Genomic DNA, 25,361 nt, shown 5'->3' on the forward strand with positions numbered 1-25,361 from the left:
GGTGGAGCCTTTCTCAGTAGGTAGGATTATAAGGTCAGGATCAGTTTTTAGATGGTGGACTGTGGATGTAAGGTTAGTTTGCATATTGGGGGATTGGGGAATGATGTTAAGGCAAGGTTGGAGGTTAAGAAATTCTGGAAAGTTAACAGGCAGTGGTTTAGAGACAGTGGGGGTGGATCACAGTTGGATGGAGGACTGAACTGAGTTAGGCAAGGTTCAATATTGGTCTTTGGTTGGGCCTGATTGGTCGGGCTGCTGGCAAATAAGTGTTTCCACTGTAGGGACTGGGAGAAGGAGAGAAGGTCTTTAACTAGTCCAGCGTGGTTGAATTTGGGAGTGGGGCAAATGTGAGGCCTTTGGAAAGGACTGATATTTCTGTGGGACTAAGGCTTCTGGAGGAAAGGTTCATAACAGTGTTGCGGGTCCGTTTAGGTTCTTGGTTCTGTGTGGTGTTGGGAGGGAGTTTTGGAGGGTGAGGTAAGTGTAGTAGGTCTACAAGACAGGGTTTGTCAGCTATGAGGGGGAATGGGGGAGGTTGTTGTAGAAGTGGTGGACAGTGGTACTCCAAGGCGGGAATAGGAAGTGAATAGGATGGAGAGCTTTTTGAGGTGGCGTTGTGCATGTTGCTCAAGTTCCTGCAGGGCAAGAGTTTCAATGTGTGTTATGGGTTCCAGGAATTTAGGATTTCATATCAGGAGAATTTTGCGGATGGAGAGAAGGTACTGAAAGAAGGATTGGTCTTGGTTGACATGGTTTTGCAGGATTACGTTGGTGAGGGCTAAGGATTGGCGGAATATGAACAATTGGAGGTCATTGTGGAAGGAGGGGTGGCAACCAGAGATAGGTAATTTGATGGTAAGGCCTTTAGGGGGGATTTCGTGAGCCAAGCAACAATGCAGGAACAGTATGTGGGACTGGGATCTGGCTAGGGATAAGGAATCTTTTCTGTATTGACGCAGATGGAAGGAGCAAGGATCCATGGTGGTGCAAAAAATGCGAAAAATTACGTAAGAAAGTAGAATTACGTCCGAAAAATTACGCAAAAATACACCCAAATATGTGTGAAAAGTACAAAAAGGACGAAATGGATGCACAAGGGGGGGAAAACGAGATTAAATCTGAGGAAGACGACGATAGTGGAAAGCAAAAACTCACTAAAATTGGTGAGAAGTCGCAAGGGTCAAAGTAGAGAATTACTAATCAATAATAAATATATGTATATTACTGTGGGTAGCAGGTTTGAGGGCCAATAAGTGTAAGGGGGACGGCAGATGTGACTGGATGACGTGGATTTAGTGGGTGCAAACAGGGATAGAATGGGGAAAGTGTGGGGGATGGGGAGAGGTTCGTAGGTAGAGATGTAAGATCATGTGGCACTGGAAAAGTGCAGGAGATAACACGCAAAAATTCGGTAATTAACACAGGGAGCATGATCAGTCTGAAGGTGTAGGCTTCATTATATCGGCAGGAGTATTGTGGGACCTAAGATGCTGCACTAACAATCAGTGTGATCTTGAAGCTATCTGCTGCGCGCGGCCGAGACAGTTGATACGGTGTGGCTCATAAGTAGAGAGTGCAGTGGAGTCTGTAAGGCAACAAGAGAACCATGGCTATTGCTGACAAAGGCCTTAATGGCCTTTTAGAAGCTGTGCTGCTTTTTGTTTCACATTGAAGTATTTCAACCCAGTAAATTTTAACATGCTGTTCATTGTAGTTGTAGCATGAAATGGATCAACCCATTAGGTCTTTTCAGGGCAGAAAATAGAATAGAGGATAATATTTCTATTTGCCTTTCAATATTTTTCACACAACTGGCTTTCTCAAAATTCACAGTGGTGTCAATTTTTATGCAATAATCAATTACATATACAGAAAATAGGAAGCTTATTTAAGAACTGAAAGATTTTCTTCATCAGTTAGGGAAAATGTATACTTCAGTGATTAGTTTCCAGGGATTCTTCAGTTGAATAGAATTCACTGTATTTAAGCCAAGTTTGTAATACACTCTTATATTTATTTGATAGTACTGTATGAGCTGAGTATGGTAGCTTATTGAAAAACCTTATACTCAAGTATTTATAGTTAGTATGGACCACAGGAAGTCTTGAGGAAGGCAAATCCAATAAATGTTTATTTCTGGTGTTGTGTACATGCACATCCCATCTTATGTTGAATTTTTCCAGATTTTCTCTGTGATACATCAAACAGTTAGCCCTTGCAGTTTTACTGTTTTATTTTCATTTTCAGTTACGTTTAAATTAAAAATTATTTCTGCTGTGTGTGTGTGTGTCTGAGAGGGAGGGTTTTTTTTCTGCAGCTGATTGGCATGGCACCAGTGATTAGTCATTTGCATCATTTTCGTGTTCTCAGCTAGTACACTTAGTAAAGTCTCTCCTTTTGATATTAATGTCATGTCATCAGCACACAGTACGTTTTTACATGGTATATAATTTGAAAAGTCATTAATGTAGGCAACAAACAGGAAAGGCCCAAGAACAGAGCCTTGAGGTATTCCTCTTTTTATTGGGAGTATTTCTAACCTCTGCTTACTTGCATATACAATCTATAATCTATTAGCTAAATAAGATTCGAATAAACTGAGTGATTTACCTTCTGTGCCATAATATTCAGACGTTCTGATGATTATGACATGTGACACTGAGTCAAATGTTTTGCTTAAATCAATAAGTGCTCAAAATATAGATAGCTTTTTTTCATACACTTCATAAACATTATTTACCGAAGCTTTGACTGCTTTTATGGTTGATAGACGTTTATGCATATAATTTTTTAGTATATTGGATGTGATTGGTACTATTGAAATGGCTCTGCAGTTATTTGTGAAGTTTTTATCACCATTTTTATTTACAGATAATACAACTGTGAGCTTAAGACATTCTGGGAAAATTCCTTCATCTAGTACTCTGTTAGACAGTGAAAGAAGTGGCATTTTGTTTTCCTTTGCTATACACTTTATGATGAAATTACTGACTCCAAAATAATCTTCTGTTTTGGAATTGCTTAGTTTATGCATCGATTTATGAATGTCATTTAAAGTGATTGGGGTCTATGTAAATTTTCACTTGTTTGTTTTGCATAAGTTAACAGGGCTTGAGCATCTAATGCAGAATTATTGAGAGGAGCGGTGGTCCTGGCAATATTTATAAATTATTCATTGGGTGTATCACAGTCAGTAGGGATACAGTTTTTTTATTGATATTATTAATTTCAATTTTGTATGTAATCAAGTTTATTGATATTGTAATGCAATTACTTACTGTGTTTCACAAAATATGATGCTATAATAGGTCAGTCATTTGACAGAGTGTGCAAAAATGCCACACTCAGGAAGCTAAGCAGTTACTGACATGTTCAGATATCTTTATCAAAACTGGTGCAGAAATTAAGTATTTATGTGCAGCTTACTAGGTATGTGGTACCTCTCAGAAATATTAATGCCATATGTTCCATCAGTATATGTGCACATCCACATCCTTTTTTCAGCCTTTTAAAATAGAAAATAGATGTGAGTATAATGTATGTACCTTCATTACAAAACAATATGAAGATTCAGTTCCCCAAAAACCTATAAATAAAGTCAAATATGATGTAACATTCAATTGTATATATATTTATCCTCTTTTCCATTTTGGAAGTCATGTCATGCAAAGAATTAACCATTTTTGGGCTTTATTATTTGTAGCAAGAGCAAGAGATGCACCTGAAGAAAAACCAGCATTCCTACATGGTCTGAGAGATGTTACAGTGGAGGAAGGTGACAGTCTCACTTTGACTGCTCCATTTATTGGAAATCCAATACCAGATGTGGCGTGGAGCAAAGATGGAACGTCTCTTTCACCATCCGATCGCATTCTGTTAACATGTGATGGAAGGAAGGTAATTAGAACTTTTGATCCAACTATGTCATCCCACACTTGGAAAAACTGCATATTATAAAATGCTGTACATTAAACTCAGTTCATGAAAACAACATACATTTTCATGTTCTCTCACTTATGATCATTGTGCTAATGTGAAAAGATTGCTGTAAGATGCAGAAACAAGATTTATTTATTTATTTATTTTTTATTTTTATTTTTTATTATTTTTTTACATCCAGGTAAGATGTGGTTTATTAGACCTATCACATATAGGACCATGGCTTTGTGAGGATCTGTATTTTCACACATCATATTATTTACTGTATTTAGTATTTTCTAGGCTTATTTTTTTTTTTAGTTTGGTTCCATATTGGGTATTAATAGTTACACACCAACAGCTAGTTAAACTAACACACCCATTTGGTCAACAGTGCTCTGAGATGCAGATTCTGTGATGTATGTGTTTCAATAAAATAGGATGGAAGCAGATAGATAAAAAATCTACTCACCAAGTCGCAGCATGAGGACACATATAATGCTTTCAGAGCCAGTGGCTCCTTCTCCCAGCAGTAGAGTTGAAGGGGAAGGGAGAGGGATGAAGGAAAATGACTGGATAGGTTAAGGAAAAGAGGTAGAGTTTGAAAAAGTCATTCAGAACCCCTAGTCAGGGGAGACTTACCAGATGGGATGAGAAGGAAATATAATAGGGATGAAATTTCACCCATCTTGAGATTATGGTATGTTTAATCATTTGTGCCATGTTTATAACATACCTGAAGTTTCACTGTGAAGAAATTCATTATGCCCAGAATGAATTTTCATACTGCAGCAAAATGTGTGCTGATTTGAATCTTTCTGGCAGATTAAAACTGTGTGCTGGACATGGACTTGAATCTAGGACCTTAGCCTTTCACGGAAAATACTCTACCGACTGAGCTGCCCCAGCATGACTCACAACTCACCCTAACAGCTTCTCCTTTGACAGTACCTCATTTCATACCTTCCAAACTTAACAGAAGGTATCCAGAATACCTAGCAAGGAATTGAGGTACTGGCAGAAGTCAAACTGTGAGGATCTGTCATGAGTCATGCTTGGGTAATTCAATCCACAGAGCATTTGCCCATGAAAAGCAAGGATCCCAGGTTCGATTACTGGTCCAGCACACAATTTTAATCTGCTAGGAAGTTTCAAATTGGCAGATACTCCACTGCAGAATGAGAATTCACTCTGTAAACTATACCCCAGGCTGTGGATCAGCCATGTCTCCACAATACCCTTTCTTACAAGAGGGCTAGTCCTGTAAGACATGCAGAAGAAGTTCTGTGAATTTTGGGAGGTAGGAAATGAGGTACTGATGGAAGTGAAGCTGTGAGTTTGGGTCATGAATCGCACTTGGATAGCTCAGTTGGTAGATCTTTTACATGTGAAAGATAAAAGATTTAAATCCCAGTCTGGCTCACAGCTTTAATGTGCCAGGAAGTTTCAAATTCATTGTATGTTGGGGCATACGGGATTTTACTGAGTCAAAGTGTGGCTTGAATTGATCTTATGAGAAGGAACCATTTGAACAATAAACAATACATTTTGTGTTAATCATTAATTATGCATATTGTAATATGCTAATGAAGAAATGTGCAATTGGCTGATTAGAGAAACAGGTGTGGGCAGGAGTAATGTAGCACTATTGTTAATATCTTCATGGAAATTTTATGCCCTGTTGCATTATAGTGACAGCAGCTTTCTAATGTGGAAGGTGAAGGAAAAGAATCTTATGATTTACTACTGAAGGGAAAATTTGATGGCCATCAGCATGATTACCACCACATTATCAGTTGGGATGATTGGATGTAGGCAGAGGGCAACTGGCAACACAGTATCCTGTTGCAGAGGATGTGCTACAGCATGACAGCCATGACCTTGGTGCCTGTTGCACCACACATGCCATCAGGATTCTTCCACCAGACACCAGTTTCTCAGAACTCGTGCTACAACATGTCCTTGCTTCTCGGCACCCATCTGGGCTTAATTTACATTGATTTCTTTCAGCTCAGCATTTCTTCTCAGTAGTTATCCCTCTCTTCACTCCATCTTAGTTTTCTACATCTTTCATTTATACAAAAGTCCCTCTATTTTTTTGTCAACAAAAGTCTTTATTCACCCTTGAGACCTCAAACGTGTCAGTGCTAAACCTTGTCTGGGAATCAGGAAAATATCAAGAAATTTCATTTGGGAAAACTAGTAGCAACTCTGAAGATGCAACTTAATTTTTAAGCATTTTTTAAATAACATTTTTACCATTTTTATTATTAGATTGTAAATCTTTGCAATTTTTTTTTAGTTTATAAAACTGAACTGACCTTTGAAATCCCTGAACTTTCTTCTTCTTCTTTGTCATCATTGTTTTCCTCTTCATATATAAAATGGTCATTGAGAGCATTACTTATGCCTCACTTCCTGAAAGATTTAACATTAATCTCTTTTCTCACTCTAGATCATGACTGTGTTATCCACTGACATACTTGTTTGATGGTAGATCGTTTTAAAGCTCCCTTCAGTGTGAATTCATGTCGGGTTTCATCTGTCATCCATTTGTTCCATTCCTCTCTCATAGACACTTTAAATGGTTTATTTATCATGACATCAAGAGTTTGCAAGTGTGAAGTAAGTCATCCCAGAATAACAGCAAGCTTTGTTTCCCTGTCTCAGTTTTAACAGCAAGCTCTATGTTTCCCTGTCTCAGTTTCTCTTTCACAGAATTTTTGATATAACTATTAAACTGAGCTAGCACAAGACGAGAACTCTTCTTCAATTCATTCCAGCCTCATCCATCCAACCTTTATCATGTACATGAACAACATCACCTGGCAGTATTTCTGAAGGATTTGGTATTGTTTTGTGCTTGAAAATGATAACTGGCCCAACATGAAAGGACAGCAGTGCAGTGCATTTTCTCATGTCCACTTTTTTTTTTATAGTTACAGTTTTAGCACCTTTCATGGCAATAGTTCTATTACTCGGCACATCAAATGTCAGCGGACTTTTGTCCATATTCTCTACTTGGCTTAGTTCCAAACAGGTTTTCTTTCTATATTGAATAATAAAGTGCTGGAAAGATAATATTTTCTCTTCATACTCTTTTGGCATTTTCTGAGATATTTTGGTTTTGGTTGGCATACTAAATCAGTGACGCTTCATAAACCTGTAGCACCAACCAACTCCACCCTTAGTCTGTTAAATTCCACTGTAGCACTAGCTTACGAGCATGTATTTGAATCATTTTTGTATTAATTTCAAAGCCATTTTGACAGTGTCCTTGAATCCATTTCAATACATCTTCTTCTAGTTTTGGCCATTTTGCATTCAGTCCTCTATTTTCATATTTGTCATCCTCATTTCTTTCAGTTCTTCTTTACTAGCCCACCAATTGCCAATGGCTTTTTCTGTTTGTGAAGGTCCGAAATACCACTCAGTTGTTCTGTTTCCATGTTCTTCTGCATATGCTGTTACCTTCAATTTATAGCCCATGTCATGTAAATACCTTTTATTTTTTCCATTATAAAACTAGCTAGTTACAAAAATATTGTACTGTTACTGATAATACAAATCACTTTCAATTTAAGTTCACTGGCACCGTAGACTGCAGTGACGTTTCATAGGATAGACAGTGTTCTGGGTTTGTGATGTCATGGCAGGAGGGAGACAGTGTTAGCAAGGTTGTGAATCCCTGCAACTGGAAGAACGATATATGAAATGAAATACAGAGAAAACTGAACCCAAAAAAGTCGTGTCAGGTGCATTTGAAACCTGATGCTACAACATAAGATAAAATGAAATGAATCTGACAAAATATGAAATCAGGTTTCAGGAACTCCAAGCAAAGGTGAAATTTTGTTGTAAATGTTATTAGAAGACTGCAGGAGCGATGCATCCAGAATAAATTGCTTTTGAGGTATTGAGAGACAACTAATGGTGACATAGAGTGCTGAACACTTTGTAATAAAGGTAGGACTGTATAATACTAATGGGATAATTATTGGCTGCCTCTGATTTTTAGTATCAAGTATTAATACCTGTCATTAAAACCACTATTAAACTTTTGATATTATAGGACCCTAAGTTTCAAATTAATGTAAAGTATCTGTATAAATCTCCAGAAATTATATGTTGCTGCTCTTAAAGTTGTGGCTGTCATTAGAAGAAAGGTAAGCAACCAGAAGCATTATGTCATACAAAATAATTATTTATATATCTAAAAACAAAGATGATGTGACTTACCAAATGAAAGTGCTGGCAGGTCGACAGACACACAAACAAACACAAACATACACACAAAATTCAAGCTTTCGCAACAAACTGTTGCCTCATCAGGAAAGAGGGGAAGGAGAGGGAAAGACGAAAGGATGTGGGTTTTAAGGAAGAGGGTAAGGAGTCATTCCAATCCCGGGAGTGGAAAGATGAGGCAACAGTTTGTTGCGAAAGCTTGAATTTTGTGTGTATGTTTGTGTTTGTTTGTGTGTCTGTCGACCTGCCAGCACTTTCATTTGGTAAGTCACATCATCTTTGTTTTTAGATAAAATTATTATTTAATAATATTCATGTGTAAATCCAGTTTTCTAAGTGCAGAGATCTTATATTGATATGCTATCTTTATAAAAATTAACAAAAGGCCATTTGAGTGACCAGCATGTAAAGAACTGGCACTTCAACAAGAATATAAATGGTCATGTACTGTGTATGTGGTACATTTATAAGGTGCATTCAAGAAGTTTTCATTTGAAGGCCATACAGTCCAGAATCAGTATACCAATTAGGCAAAACTGGATTGACCATTGAGATAATCATCCCATCGATGAACTAGTTTGAAGACACCTGTTTGGTAAAACAGTATGTCCTGTTGTGTGAAGAAGTCTGTAACTGTCTGCTGCACATACTCATCTGACAGGAATGATTGACACTTCAAGGGTTCTTTTAAGGAATGGAATGCATGATAATCATCCAGGGAGAGATCAGGACCATAGACCAGGCACTCAAGTGTCTCTTTCTTGGGTTTGTGTGACTTCTGCATTACGTTTTTGATATGGAGACTTGCATTATTATGAAGCAGCAACTCCCCTGTTGCACCATTCCACAATGGTGGTGTTTTTGACAGACATGCTGCCCCATACCCATTCTTTATTCTCTGATGGATGTCTTCAACTGTTTGTCTTTCTTCAGCCAAGTAAATAGAACAGCCTGTTGGTCCCGTTTCACCCAATTTGGTTATAACGTCACCATAGTTCACATTTCCGCATTAAGTGCATGCTCATCAGGAAGACACGAACACCACACTTATCCCGTGGCTAAGTGTCATTGCTTATATACCTGTATTGGAATTGCAGCACATTGTATATATGCTGCAGCAATGCCCTCAAATGGAAACTTTTTGATCAGCCTTTATAATATAGATGATGATTAATACATACACATATTTTGTGCATTCTTTGATCTGCATAGGTTGGTTTGGAAATAAATCCAGCATCCCTTGATGATAGTGGTAAATATACGTGCAAACTAGTAAATCCTTTGGGTGAAGATGAAACTACAGGCACTGCAACAGTTAGAAAGATCTATAAAAAGCCAAATTTCACTCAGCGATTCACAGATCTCCAACAGGTAATTACGAGACATATTTTTTTATTGTTGTAATTACTATTAATAACCAGTTATATTTCGTGCAGTTCAACAAAATGCCGCTGTCTAATTGTTTCAAAGTCTACTACACAGTTTTACATATATTTTAAGAACTTTTAATTTACTTCTGGCACTTGAAACAAAGCAGCTTTGAGTGTATCTCAGAAAGTTGCATTGGTTATGTTGCAGCCCACTGAGCAGTTTGCACTTAAATGTAAGTGATGACATTTCTAGAATGCAGAAATAGTGAAATTTGACTCATTAACTTGCATGGAAATTTTGTTTAGCTATTTTGTCCCATTATTTCATATCACAATGACAACAGATGCTGCTTTATTTTGAGTGTATGCCACAAGAAGATAACCAGACTGCAAAATCTTGCTTGAAATGTAAAGAGACAGGTTTTTTTATATGGTATTAGAAGACAACAGGTCATATCATCTACCAAGAAAAGAGGAGATTTTAAAGTAGCACTGTTTTCTTAGAAGAAAGACCTTACAATGATGCCACTGTTTTAGCATCGGTTAAAAAGTATTGTGCCATTTTTATATTTTTTAACTTACAAGAAGTGTAAGCAGAATTTACATGAAATGTTGTGGGAACTTTGTTTTTGAATGCATGACATCAAGTAATCACATTCTATTATCTACTAGGCTGTGGCACGATGAAAGTTCTGCTTCTTCTGCCACTAGTGTATTATGAACTTAAACATCTTACTATTTCAGAAGTGTTTACTCCAAAATGGCCACAAGAGATTAAATCAAATGTTACTAGATATGAACTCTATAGTGGATGTGGCAAAAGTGACTATTAAATTTTGAAACATATTCTTCAGACAATTGCCAACGGCAGTAATGTGTTTTAAGAAATGCATTACACAGAGTTGTAATGTATTCATTTGTTATTACTAGCAGTTCTGGTCATAAACCAACATCTTGGTATGAAAGAGTGAACAATATTCATTACAACTGTGCACAAAGTGAAAATTCATAAATATGAAGATGTCCATTCAATACTAACAGAATAACTCTGGATACTGAATTTAATTAATGAAAAAAATGTAAAAATACAGCAATGAAGCATATGAAAGGGAATTAGAGATGGGCAAACATATTTATCTTTGAGAACTAGTTCACTGGTGATCAAACAAGTTTTTGGGAAACATTCCTTTTTCCTTGTTCACTATTGTTGTGACTCGCCGATCATTCAAAACGCTGCCATGAAATTACGCGCGTCCTCTACGTGCAGCGCTGTCTGCCAGCCATGCAGCAGCTGCGCCACCTAAGCGGCCAGCCGAGCAGTGGCCGCTAGACTGGGACTCAGTGCTCATTCGAATGTTAACATGTACACATGTCTTGCTTGTCAACTTACTCTGTGACTTATATGTGTTGTGTCGTTCTGAAATATATTTGTTAAACTTGACGTTATAGCAACTATTTCTTTTTAATCTAATTGTGCATCATACATGGGTTTTACACACTTGTTTCTACATGCAATGGAGCATGGGTAAGAGGTGGGGGGCATCATATTAGTAGGGTGATGTGATGGGCCAGTTACCACAAGCCAGGTACAGAGAGACCAGACAGGCTGAACAGAAGTATGTATTACAGAACCAGTTTATGACACAGTGCAGACCATGCGTCATCATCCACTTTTAGAAATAAAAAATTTAGAGGTTTGATGATGACTTTGTAATTCTGTTAGAGACAGCAAAGAACTTGGAAGAGCAGTTTAAGAGGAGGATATGATGAACATCAACAAAATGAAAATAAGTGTAATGGACTTTTGTCAAATGACTATGCTGAGGGTATTAGATTAGGAAATGAGGCACTAAAACTAAGTGATGAGTTTTGTTATTTGGGCGGTAAAATAACACTGATGGTGGCCAAAGTAGAGAGGATATAAATTGTAGACTGGTACTGGCAAGAAAAGTGTTTGTGAAGAGGAGGAATTTGTTAACACTGAACATAAATTTGAGTGTTAAAAAGTCTTTTCTGGAGATATTTGTCTGGAATGAAGAATTGTGTGGAAGTGAAATATGCACAATAATCAGTTCAGATAAGAAGCAACAGGAAGCCTTTGAAATGGGGTGCAACAAGGGGGCTGAAGATTAGATGGATAGAATGTGTAACTTATGAGAGAGCACTTACTGCAGTTGGGGAAGAAATAAATTTGGTGGCATTACTTGATTGAAAAGGTGATCAGTTGATACAACACATTCTGAGAAATAAAGGAATCATCAGTTTATTGTTGGAGGGAAGTGTAGGGAGTAAAAATTGTAGAGGGAGACCAGGAGATGAATATAGTAAGTGGGAAAATGGATGTGGGTTTCAGTAGTTATTCAGACATAAAGAGCCTAGCACAGGATAGAGTAGTGTGGAGAATTGCATCAAACCAGTCTTCGGACTGAAAACCACAGCAGCAAACACACAACTAATATTGAAACAAACAACATTTAGCTCAATGAAAATTTCACATTCATGTGACTTGCATACACAGTATACTATGAATATTTCTTTAAAGAAAGTGAACTAACTATACTATTGTTATCAGTTTCCACTCCCAGATAAATTTCATTATTTAGATTCTTAATTTACAAGTCCTATTTTAAGAAATAGATCATTTCTGCATTGCATTTCTGTGATTTCATCATAAGTGATGCTCTGGGAGGCTGTTCATAATTACCATTCGTGAACTTATTACCTTGATAATTTTTTTGCATGTTATTCCTTTGAAAATTAAAATTGTTTTACTTTTACATTGCAGAGACCAACGTTTGATGCAAGATTTCCAGCACGGGTTACAGGTATTCCTAAGCCAGATATTACATGGTATTTTAATGATAAACCAATCCAAGAATCAGATAAATACAAAATTAAAAGGGATGGTGAAACGTGTTGTCTGTTTGTGAAAGATTGTCAGCCTACTGACTCTGGCCGATACAAATGCAAGGCAATAAACAGAGATGGTGAAGACTCATGTGAAGCAAATTTGGATGTAGTCGAGAAGATGTAAGCATTTAACAACACTTATAATTTATGAATTACCTGCTAGAAGATTCTATTAACATTAAGAGGTGGCAGAGTGGTAACCCTATACTTACTTTCACAAAGTGAAATCCCCACTACAAATAATAGGAACATTTAAAATAGAAAAGATTTGCCCTAGCTTTCAGAGCTGGAAGATAGTAATTCTAAATTTCAGAGCTTATATTTGCCTTTTTTATCTAGGAAGAAGGGACTGATTGGGGAAAATTGTAAAAGGGTTGAGAGAGATCTATTTATTGTGAGTGACAGGAAACAAAGGCATTTAACTTCAGAAATATTATCTCCTGGAGATCAATAGTGGTGAATCATTCTGTCTGCTTGTAGTTTTAATAGTTTTTTAAATTGAATTTTCAGCTGAAAAAATTTATTTGTGGATTCCTAAGATAACAATGCACATGACTATTTTATTTGTTATTTGTTTGTTAATGTAACATTGTTCCCCGGAAGGGTTTAAATTGTAGGCTATCGGTATATGACAGATTGATATGCACTAAAAACAATCAAAATGTGCATGCATTTATGAACTAGAAGTTACAGAAATATACACTAAAATTACATCAGTTTTACACCTAAAAGGAACAAACCAAGGCAAAATAGGAACTCCTTACAGAGCTAGACAGTTAGAAATTTCTAACATCAACAGTTTTTGTTGCTGACTGTCATTATTTGTGCCTGTGTTTCCATACTTCTAAATATGTGTCCAAATTCTGTGGAATAAATGACTTCCTTCCATTTGCCAAAACTTTTTCCAGTTTTGAACAGGTTCTTTTCATATAACTAAATATGGCAGTAGTTCACTCTTGCGTCCACATCAAGGGCATTTTGTAGCTAGTTTCCTTTCATACACAATGCCTGTTTCCATGTTCTCTATGAAAATGAGACAAATTTGGTAAAATATGCAATTTGTGCATTGATAAGAAATGATAAGCCCTTAAAAGTATAAATTTTAAAATATTGCACCCAACAGTTTTATGAAAAGGTTAGATTGCTACTGACTACTTAGAGGATGTGTTAATTCACAGACAGGCACAATGAAAAGACTGCTGAACACTTAAGCTTTTAGACAAAAAGCCTTCTCCAGAAATAGAAAACATAAACACACATTCACATAAGCACAACTCACACAAAAATGGCGACTGTCTCTGGCTGGTGTGGTCTGAGATGGAGACAGTGGCCATGTGTGCCTGTATGTGACTTAGCACCTCCCTGTGTGGTGCATAGCAGTCTATCCTCTTCATGATATTATTGTTATTTATTCTAGCATATCAATCTAGCCTCTTCATATTGTTGTTATTTATTCTATCCTGGACTTTCATTTGCTTGACACATTGCATATACCCCCATATGCAATAATCTACTCAAAGATGATGTGACTTACCAAATGAAAGTGCTGGCAGGTCGACAGACACACAAACAAACACAAACATACACACAAAATTCTAGCTTTCGCAACAAACTGTTGCCTCATCAGGAAAGAGGGAAGGAGAGGCAAAGACGAAAGGATGTGGGTTTTAAGGGAGAGGGTAAGGAGTCATTCCAATCCTGGGAGCGGAAAGACTTACCTTAGGGGGAAAAAAGGATGGGTATACACTCGCACACACACACATATCCATCCACACATATACAGACACAAGCAGACATATTTCAAGACAAAGAGTTTGGGCAGAGATGTCAGTCGAGGCAGAAGTGCAGAGACAAAGATGTTGTTGAATGACAGGTGAGGTATGAGTGGCGGCAACTTGAAATAAGCAGAGATTGAGGCCTGGTGGATAACGGGAAGAGAGGATATATTGAAGAGCAAGTTCCCATCTCCGGAGTTCGGATAGGTTGGTGTTAGTGGGAAGTATCCAGATAACCCGGACGGTGTAAAATGTGCTGGCCGTGCACCAAGGCATGTTTAGCCACAGGGTGATCCTCATTACCAACAAACACTGTCTGCCTGTGTCCATTCATGCAAATGGACAGTTTGTTGCTGGTCATTCCCACATAGATCTGTACCAAACTTTGGTTTGGCAGGCCTGGGTAACCAAGAAGGCTTCCTCTAAGCGACCCATGAATAGGTTGGCGTACGAAGGGGCCATCCTGGTACCCATGGCTGTTCCCTTTAATTGTTGGTATGTCTGGTCTTCAAAAGTGAAGAAGTTGTGGGTCAGGATGAAGCTGGCTAAGGTAATGAGGAAAGAGATTTTGGGTAGGGTGGCAGGTGATCGGCGTGAAAGGAAGTGCTCCATCGCAGCGAGGCCCTGGACGTGCGGGATATTTGTGTATAAGGAAGTGGCATCAATGGTTACAAGGATGGTTTCTGGGGGTAACGGATTGGGTAAGGATTCCAGGCGTTCGAGAAAGTGGTTGGTGTCTTTGAGGAAGGATGGGAGACTGCATGTAATGGGTTGAAGGTGTTGATCTACGTAGGCAGAGATACGCTCTGTGGGGGCTTGGTAACCAGCTACAATGGGGCGGCCGGGATGATTGGGTTTGTGAATTTTAGGAAGAAGGTAGAAGGTAGGGGTGCGGGGTGTCGGTGGGGTCAGGAGGTTGATGGAGTCAGGTGAAAGGTTTTGTAGGGGGCCTAAGGTTCTGAGGATTCCTTGAAGCTCCACCTGGTCATCAGGAATGGGATTACCTTGGCAAACTTTGTATGTGGTGTTGTCTGAAAGCTGACGCAGTCCCTCAGCCACATACTCCCGACGATCAAGTACCACGGTCGTGGAACCCTTGTCCGCCGGAAGAATGACGATGGACCGGTCAGCCTTCAGATCACAGATAGCCTGGGCTTCAGCAGTGGTGATGTTGGGAGTAGGATTAAGGTTTTTTAAGAAGGATTGAGAGGCAAGGCTGGAAGTCAGAAATTCCTGGAAGGTTTGGAGAGGGTGATTTTGAGGAAGAGGAGGTGGGTCCCGCTGTGACGGAGGACGGAACTGTTCCAGGCAGGGTTCAATTTGGATAGTGTCTTGGGGAGTTGGATCATTAGAGGTAGGATTAGGATCATTTTTCTTCGTGGCAAAGTGATACTTCCAGCAGAGAGTACGAGTGTAGGACAGTAAATCTTTGACGAGGGCTGTTTGGATGAATCTGGGAGTGGGGCTGAAGGTGAGGCCTTTGGATAGGACAGAGGTTTCGGATTGGGAGAGAGGTTTGGAGGAAAGGTTAACTACTGAATTAGGGTGTTGTGGTACCAAATTGTGTTGATTGGAATTTTGAGGTTTTGGAGGGAGTGGAGCTGGAAGTGGGAGATTGAGTAGATGGGAGAGACTGGGTTTGTGTGCAATGAGAGGTAGTTGAGGTTTGCTGGAAAGGTTGTGAAGGGTGAGTGAGTTGCCTTTCTGGAGGTGGGAAACCAGGAGATTGGATAGTTTTTTGAGGTTAAGGGTGGCATGCTGTTCTAATTTGCGGTTGGCCTGTAGGAGGATGCTCTGAATAGCCGGTGTGGATGTGGGAGAGGAAAGATTGAGGACTTTTATTAAGGATAGGAGTTGACGGGTGTGTTCATTGGCTGAGTTGATGTGTAGGTGAAGGATTAGGTGGGTGAGGGCAATGGATTGTTCAGTTTGGAACTGGTATAGGGACTGATGGAAAGAAGGGTTGCAGCCAGAGATGGGAACTTTAAGTGTGAGGTCTTTGGGGGTTATGCCAAATGTCAGACAAGCCTGAGAAAATAAAATATGCGAGCGTAATCTGGCTAGGGTGAAGGCATGTTTGCGGAGGGAATGTAAATAAAACTTAATGGGGTCATTGTGGGGGTGTTGTGAGGGTGACATGGTATTAGAAGGTGCTTGTGTCTGTATATGTGTGGATGGATATGTGTGTGTGTGCGAGTGTATACCCGTCCTTTTTTCCCCCTAAGGTAAGTCTTTCCGCTCCCGGGATTGGAATGACTCCTTACCCTCTCCCTTAAAACCCACATCCTTTCGTCTTTCCCTCTCCTTCCCCTCTTTCCTGATGAGGCAACAGTTTGTTGCGAAAGCTTGAATTTTGTGTGTGTGTTTGTGTTTGTTTGTGTGTCTATCGACCTGCCAGCGCTTTCGTTCGGTAAGTCACATCATCTTTGTTTTTAGATATATTTTTCCCACGTGGAATGTTTCCCTCTATTATATATATTATAACTGCTGCATAAAGTTAGGAAATGAAGGCTTAAATAGGTGAATAAAATCCATTTTATGTGTTGAAGCAATGTAAGGGGAAAATTGCATGCTGTAGACACATCCAGCTCACATTTCACTTCCTTTTCAGTATTTTGCTGCAGTACGGGAATCCAAGATCCATTCACATTGAGACTTTCTTCTTTCTTATTGAAGCTGTTGTTATGTTTATAGATTTTTATGACTTCCTTGAATAAGTCGGTGTGGTAGCTCTTATCCACAGCTAGAAATGTTGTGTGGGCAAATTTTCTGTGTGGTCAGTCACAAACATTGTGTGCTCTTCCATGGCTGATTTCACCACCTGCCCCACATTGCAATACCATTTGACTTGTAAATCATGTTTATGTTGTGACTGCACATACTTGGGGTAAAGACAATTTTCAGACCAACTAAGAAGATTAAAGAGTTTCAGACATCAGCAGAGGACAAAAAGGACCCACTTACAATTCAGGAATATACCGAATACTTAGTGCACGTAGAAAATTCTATTTGGGAATGACTGGATTATCCATCAACACCAGGATCATTGAACATAAATGGCATTGCAGATTGGGGCAGGCAAACTGCCCATGGCAGAACAGTGGAACATGCATTGCATTATAACATCGCCAAAATAAAATTTGCTGACATGCTGTGGAGAAGAGCTATCACCATTGCTTATTTGAGGAAGCCACATAAATCCTCAAACATGACAACAGCTTCAATAGGAAGCAGGAAAGCTCCAAGCTGAATGGATTGGGTTCTCATACTGTGGTAAATGACCATTCCGAGTCAGCGGAAATGACTGGGGAGAAGCCCTCAGAAATTGGGCATGGGCTAGAGTCCATTCTACCACCAACAGTAAAGGGTGAAACTTCAACAATGCCAGCAAATCATATTGGCAAAACATCAGAAAAATTGTCATACAGATGCCAACAGAAGAACCTGAGACAGAAGTCAGCAGGCAATATGTCAACAAGTGGCCATGACAGTCTCAATAATTTTGTCGGTTTTCAATGTTAGTGTTTCCCTCACTATTTTTACACCTGTGTTTCCTCTTCTGATAATTAAACAATGGAAAATCCTGGATGGAATAATGCACACACACATCCACGCACGCATGCGCGTGCGCGCCCACACACACACACACACGAGACCACAGTCTCTGGCTGTTGAGTGTATGTCTACTTCCAATGAAGGACTTTTTGCCTGAAAGCTTACTTGCTAACATTCTTTTTTGTTGTGCCTGTATGCAGCTCAGCATCTCCTCTTCTGATAATTCCCTTTATGGTAGTTAAGTAGTTGCACTCTTAAGGTGATCTTGTATATGATGATTGTGTTGATATTTTCAGGTACTTCTTCACCTATGATGATATGTGTATCACTAACTTTGTAAAATACTTTATATTCTAGTGGAGAAACACAGAGAACAGAACCACCTTCTTTCATGAAGAAAATAGGTGACACTGAAGTATACAAAGGCATGACAGCAAAGTTTACTGCATGTGCTGCTGGCATTCCAGAACCTGATTTTGAATGGTATCGCAACAATGAGCGTCTATTTCCAAGTGATCGCATTAGAATGGAGCGAGAAGGTTCTGGACTCCTGAGACTTATTATAGACTCTGTTGATCCTGTTGACATAGGACGCTACCGTCTTAAAATTTTCAACCCCCATGGAGAAGCAAGCTGTGAAGCAGAACTTGCATTTGATTGTAAGTGGTATTTTTCTGTCATTATGAAGACACTCTATAAGGAACAGAAAGAGTTTTGTTGTAGCTCTCTATCAGGAGTTTATTTTAGAACCTTTACAGTCAGTTCAAAAAGCTAGACAACATATTTCTATTTGCCAAATAGGCAGTTTAAATTTTTAAAGCCATTTGTTATTAAAATTGTCAGTGTAATCTTTTTAAACATCTCCAAGAATATTTATACTATAAGAAGCCTTTAGTGGGATGTTGTTGTAGAAGACACATTGTATTATGTAATAGCACAATGAAGGTGTTAACAAAATTGAGCTGAACATTAAGTCTCATTAAAATGCTGTGCAGACATATGCTATACTAATTTGAAATCTTGAGCCTTCGAAACTAGACCTGCAGAATTAACTGTATAAAAGGAAAAGAGTGAATCAATTTGCTTATGTACATCATCAATGATCATAATCAGTAACATAAAACATGTAATCTTGGAGTATATGTAAAGTAGAAAAGTGTAGTAAGAAGCTGGTCTGTCAGAAATGTGAACCTTACATCTTGCAGTGCTGGTATTCAGTGAAGTTTAGCTAGTATTTTATTGGTCCATCTATAATATTAGAGAAAACCGATATTACATTTTTTTGTATGTTCTGTCCCATCTTCCAATACGAGTTAAAATTGTTATGCAATTGTAGACATCAAGATATAAATATATAGATAACGGTAGGGCCATAACTTCTGCACATATTGAGAAATAACTTGAGGTTCCTATCAAAAAATTCAAATATATACATCAAGTAGTCCAAAATAATTTTCACTTACAAAGGAATGGTCACACTTATCATGTCGAAATCTGTGTTGCTTTTTCTACCACTGTGAGTTAATATTGAAAAAAGTCCTTACACAATATTTTAGCTGTGAGAATAACCTGAAAGTCTTTACAAAAACTTCATGAAGTAAGACATTTGCTGCATGGTTTCAGTGCTTGTAACTGCCTATTGCACAGCCTTGGCCTCTTTTTTGCTACGATATTCCAGTGCCATCTTGGGACAAGGTGATGTTACCTATGTGCTGATCTCTTGGCACAATAATGAGAGAGCTGATTCACCCAGTCACTGCAATTGTAGGGTAATTAAAATCATTGAGAAGTACAACTGATATGTTATCTACAGAATTCTTTCCAAATTGCTATGGAATAGACACAATTAAATACATGGTTTAGAACATGTCGAAATTAATTTTATTTGTTGTAACCACTGCAAAAATGCAAAATATTGAAACAATAAACATACATTTTTGTGCACCAAGAACATACAGGTAATGACAACGTATGACAGTCCTACGAGCTACAGACATTATTAGACATCCTAAGGTAAAACAGGGTGAGGCCTAATATAAGTATACTTCAAGGATTGTCCCACATATTTAATCAAATTTTGAAACCATATACAGGAAAACTGATAATATATTATTATTATTATTATTATTATTATTATTATTATTATTATTGTTAATTCCCCATTAAGGAGAGCGTTAAAACACAATCAATATTCACAATGACAATATGGTACATAAATTGGTACATTTCAAATTCATGGCACTTTTTTCTGTCTCTTTCTTTTCTCTTCCCAAACATCTCTCATAAATTCACTGTGTTTCGTTTTCCTCTCTTCTGTCCACTTCTTTCCTGATTTCTTCTCTTTTGGTGTTTCTTCAAATTTCTGTTTGTTGATTTTTTCTCTGTATTTTCCTCTGTTTGATATTTCTTCTGTGGAGATGTTTAGATTTTTGAGGTCTTCCATGGTTTCCTTCACGCAGTTAGTTTTCACCTTATTCGTCACCACTATGTTAAAAATCTTCTTGGTAAGCCTATTTTCATTCATCCTACGAATGTGCCCATTGAATTTTGCCCTTCTTTTTCTGATATTATCTGTAATTGTCTCTGCCTGTTTGTACAATTCCTTTGTTGGTCTCTTTATCTAGATCCCCTGTCTTATTGCAGCATGAGAATGTTGTCACAGTGGCAGACCAGAAACTGCAGTGACCTGCTCACAATAATTTTCTCTGTTAAGTTTTCTGTAAAATGCTTTCCACTGACATAAAAATTCTCTGTCTAACAGTTCAATTACAGTCATTATGCCAGGTGTAATCTGAAGCATCTCTACTTCTTTGTCAGGGTGAGCTCGAAATACAGCTTTCAGTGAATCAGAACTTTTGTTAACTGACCATGAATCTAGAAGGAGAAGAGACTTGTTGCCACCAGAACAGAAGAAAGCATGATGCATGAAACCATAATGTTTCATTTCCTATTTTTCCTGCCCTCGATGCATCTACCACAAGATTGTCTGTATAGAACATTGTTCTTTTGACAAGTGGTCCAAAACGTTCAATTGATCCTTGAAAACACATACAGTTCAAGCAGCAGACTAATTATGGGCATTAGTGTATGAGTGTGCGGGTGCAGTCATGGACTGCGCAGTCACCTCTATGTGTTTCTCCCCTTTGAATGACAGTTTTCTCTTAGCACACACTTCTTTTTTATATGAGTGTGCGGGTGCAGTCATGGACTGTGCCGTCGCCTCTGTATGTTTTTTCCCTTTGAATGACAGTCTTCTCTTAGCACACATTTCTTTTTGAAAACTAGACTGATATGCATTGTAAATGTAAGATTCACTAAAACTAGTGATCTTATGCTTCACATTCGTAGTAAATGCTTCTATCATGTTTGTTTGAATCACTTCATTTACAGATCTGTTCGAATCACTTCATTTACTGATCTGTTTGAATCACTTCATTTACTTATCTGTTTCTCAATACAAATTTTATTTTTCGTGCCACAATTTTATGTGAGCTTTTGAAGTGACTGATCAAACTTTGAGAAGTTGTAAATTCTTCAGCACCTATTGTGATGACAATATCTAATGGCCAATCACATAAAGTTACATCACTGACACTAAATGATTTTTGTCTGGCTTTGATAAATAGCTCATAAAACATGCATTTAACTCAAAATCCAGTCGTCTCTTGTGTCATCCAGCAACTTCCTTTTTCCATCTATACAATTCACATTCAGAACAGAGAAAGTGATATTTATTTCGAGCAGTATTGACACATAGGCATTTCTTACCACTTTCATTGAGCCAATACATCACTGCTTTTTCTTTGGCTGATAGGGTAATTTCAGTTCCTGGTGTTGCTTTTGGAGATAATTGATAATTATACGTTGGCAGTATCACTTGAAGAGTCTTCACAGATACAACATTCTTCAGTTTCTTCATTGTCTGTGGATTTGCAACATGCAATATCAAATGTTTCAGTAATTTCTAGCCACATGTCTGCACTGTTTACATGCTTGTGCGGAAGCTTTTCTACCATTTCACACATCACATAGTCTTTACACATGTTTTCTGTTTATAGCTTCATTTGGCATCTGTTGTTTATCTCCACAGCAAGCAGCAAAACGTTTACGGGGTTTGCCATCATATGCGAGGGCAGACTGAATGTTCAGCATAAAGTGGCTTCTGGAGTATAGATGTAAATGTGCAGAATATCTTTCACAACTCAAATTAGCATCAGGATGATACCTTTTTAAATATGTACCAGAAATTAAAAGAACGTGCATCCCAAAGAAATAAATATTAGCTTCCCTTTTTCACCAAAACCTTGCAATGATGTTCCTCTTTAGCAAATGCTTCACTAAGGTGTCTGCACTTCCCTAACATGCACGAAATGCTCACCATACTAATAGCTTGTGATTCATGATTTCCATGGGTGGTCACCTTTCACTGCAAGAATCAAGCAAGAAAAACAGCCATTTTTGTGATTTTATGTAGGTGACTTTTAGTGCATGTCGACAGGTACAGTTTTGTGTGCAGACCTTTTTCACAAATAACTAACACAGGTAAAAAAATCAAAATGTGTTTCAGCATGACAAATCTGACCAGTCTCCAGTTAGACATTAAATTACAAATTCATGATTAATCCAGGCATGAAAAATTAAAATTGAATGAACAGACTTTCACAAAATTTTGTTCGCAAGTGTATCAACCACACCATACTGTTAATACTCCACCCACACACTACTTAACCACAAAGGCCTACTCCCTACTCCCCTTACGATACAATATCATTCTTCAAGAAAACAGCCAAATCACATCCTCTATGAGCTTCACATTCCTTTCATCTGCACCTGAAATGAATAATATCATTCTTTACTCCCTTCCAATCTCCTCCACTATGGTCTTCCACTTGTCTCTCAACCCTATCGCTTATACTATTATGTGCCTCAATCTACTGCCCCTATTTGCACCAGTCTGAGCTTCCTTTAATTCTGTATTCTTAGCCCTTTCCCTGACTGTCCCCTCCTTCTCTTAGCCCTTGCTCCTCCTTCTCTCTTTCCTATACTTCTTATTCTATTTACTCCCTCCACTCACTAAAAGTTCTCATCTCAGTTTGATCTTAAGAACAAAACAGTGTACTTTCTTGTGTATAATTAGTGGGTTTTAGGAAAAGAACAAATATTTTTAAGATTTGTTACTATATCCCAGTCCTTGTTAATATGCCTATCCATAATCAAGAGCCATAATAGCTTATGAATGGCTATTATTATCCTTTTCACTGTTAGAAACAAATATAAAAACTGCACATAACAGGGTGTAGAAAGGTGTCAGACTTGGGAAACGCTAAGGTGAAAACAGCTATAGCACAGTGGAAAGTATTTGGAAGGGAATTAATGAAAAGAAGGTAAATGATAATGAAGGTGTGCATCAAGGAAGAAAATTCTGTAAGTATGGAAATAGGACTCACTGAAATTAGAATACCGTTTAATGAATTATTCCCATTTGCAGAATTCCAAATGACTTCTATTAGGAGAGCTGATGATAGTGACTCAACTATTAGTGGCCTCTCAGATCTCTGATAATGTAATGAAGTGTGACATCTGCAGTAGTTACTCAAGTCCATCTGGGGTCATTTCTACTGAAGGCTTCTGAGCACAACCTTTCTATGTAACAGACTGTAGATTTGTAAATGTATAGTGAAATTTAAATTATTTTGTTTGTTATAAACTGTACAATTGTTTCAGCACTGGATACACATCCAAAGCGTCCACTGGGCTACTTGTACACTGACTTTGATAAATATCAAAGTTCTGCAACACCTCTTCCATTGCCAGATAAACCCATTATTTGTAGAATGAGTGACAGGAGACTGACACTGTCGTGGCGACCATCGATACCCATAGGTCCGACATTGCCAGTCACATATCGTGTTGAAATGAGTGAACAACCTGATGGAGAATGGTTTACTGCCAGAACAGGTTTGTGAAATTTAATGTCATATACTTTTGTTAATATTATAGATTAATGGTATTATTCAGTCAAGTGAACTAGTCTTTAAATCCTAATAAATTCAGAAAAATAAGCAGATAGCATTTACAATAAAAACAAAGCAGATCAAAGAGAAAATTCTCTTACTAACAAGCACCTTTGAAATCAAAAATCTTCAGAATACATTATACTGAGTATTTTGGAAGATCCGAACCTATTTCTTTTAATTTATTGCCATTTATCAAGGATAATAGTGACAATGGTTTGAGAAGGCTGTTTTCACAATAAAAAGATTTGTAACTTTGGGAAGGAAAGGAGTTCTGGTAGGAAGACTTATTTTCAAAACACTTTACTGTAATGTGTAGTATATTTTTCTCAGTTTTTGCTGATAACTATTGTCAACAGTGTAACAAAATCTATTTGTATAGAGACTGACAAGAATATATCAGAACTCATCTACAGCTCTATGCAACTAGTATTTAAAAAATAGATGAAATTAAAGTTCACAGACAAAAGATCTACAGAGTGAAATTAATACAGTATCAGTGGAGTAATTTAGTAGCATTTTTTTCAAAACTCGATATATGCAGAATATTTCAAAATTGAGTCAGAAATAGTATTGGCATAATGGTGACATTTTGCAACAATTCCTCAAACAAGTTTTAGTAAAAGTCAACTGCTGCTGTGTGTATGAATACTCCATGTCACAATGTTGCACCAAAGCATGATACATGCATTCTTGCAGCTACAGCAAAAGTTGACAAATGAAATATAATTACCCTCTAGAGTCTCAGCTCTCTTTCTGCAGCAAGCACTTAACAATAAAGGAGTATACTGGTTGCTTTAAGTGGTGTTAATCATTGTTGTAATAATATTTAGTGGTAGAAATAGTATTTCTACCAGATTTCATTGTTGTCAGAATATTTGCAGTTTACTATTAGACAAGTATTTACTTGTGATGCTCTCATTTGCGTCAACAAAGAAGTGCTGCAAGCAGAAGCAGAATGGGTGATGATTCTTGTGATTCTGAAAATGGCATACAGGTCAAGGAATGTTCCAACGGGAGAAAATCCTGATTCAAGAAGACATTACATTGACCTGAAATGCAAAGCAAAAAATTGTTAAAGGGAACCTGTCATTAAATGTAATCACAGATTTGAGGTTTCAGCTTCAGAAGCTAAATGTGTGAAATAATTCAAAGCTGCTGAACTCTGCTACAAAGATATATCCCACGTTCATCTTCACGAGACATTATAAAATAAAATGGATCGAGATAAGTTTCTGTTAATTTCCTAATATTTCTTCACTCCAGTGCAGAGTAGTAGATACTCAGAATGCAAAAAAGAAGAAAACAGTAATAGTGGAGTATACTATCAGAAAAATGAACAGTGAAGTAGTGTCTGTTTGTGCTGCCAGATTCCAAGTAGTATCTGGCATGTCAGAGAATAAGTTACTATATTTAGCAAGCAGGCTCCATGAGTAAGAAACTTTGCCAAAGGAAAGGAGAGAAGGCAACACAACAGTAAAGGACCATAAAGAGGTCAGGAAAGGATCATAAGGAGGTAACTTTTGTCGTTAGGAATGATATAAAAATATAAATGCGGAGAGGAAGCCACCATG

The 25,361-nt window shown here is 37.8% G+C and overlaps 1 protein-coding gene across 4 annotated transcripts in view; it reads left to right on the forward strand.

Annotated features, from left to right (window-relative positions):
- Positions 1-25,361, forward strand: part of LOC126236930 (obscurin) — a 681,004-nt gene that overhangs the window by 497,597 nt on the left and 158,046 nt on the right. For all 4 annotated transcript variants that reach the window (XM_049946608.1, XM_049946610.1, XM_049946611.1 and 1 more), the window contains 5 exons: positions 3,704-3,897; positions 9,376-9,534; positions 12,319-12,563; positions 18,131-18,432; positions 23,498-23,731. In XM_049946608.1, coding sequence (XP_049802565.1) covers positions 3,704-3,897; positions 9,376-9,534; positions 12,319-12,563; positions 18,131-18,432; positions 23,498-23,731 — 1,134 coding nt within the window. The remainder of the gene's footprint in view (positions 1-3,703; positions 3,898-9,375; positions 9,535-12,318; positions 12,564-18,130; positions 18,433-23,497; positions 23,732-25,361) is intronic.

Source organism: Schistocerca nitens, chromosome 2 (genome assembly GCF_023898315.1).
Source record: "Schistocerca nitens isolate TAMUIC-IGC-003100 chromosome 2, iqSchNite1.1, whole genome shotgun sequence".
NCBI classification, from domain to species: Eukaryota; Metazoa; Arthropoda; class Insecta; order Orthoptera; family Acrididae; genus Schistocerca; species Schistocerca nitens.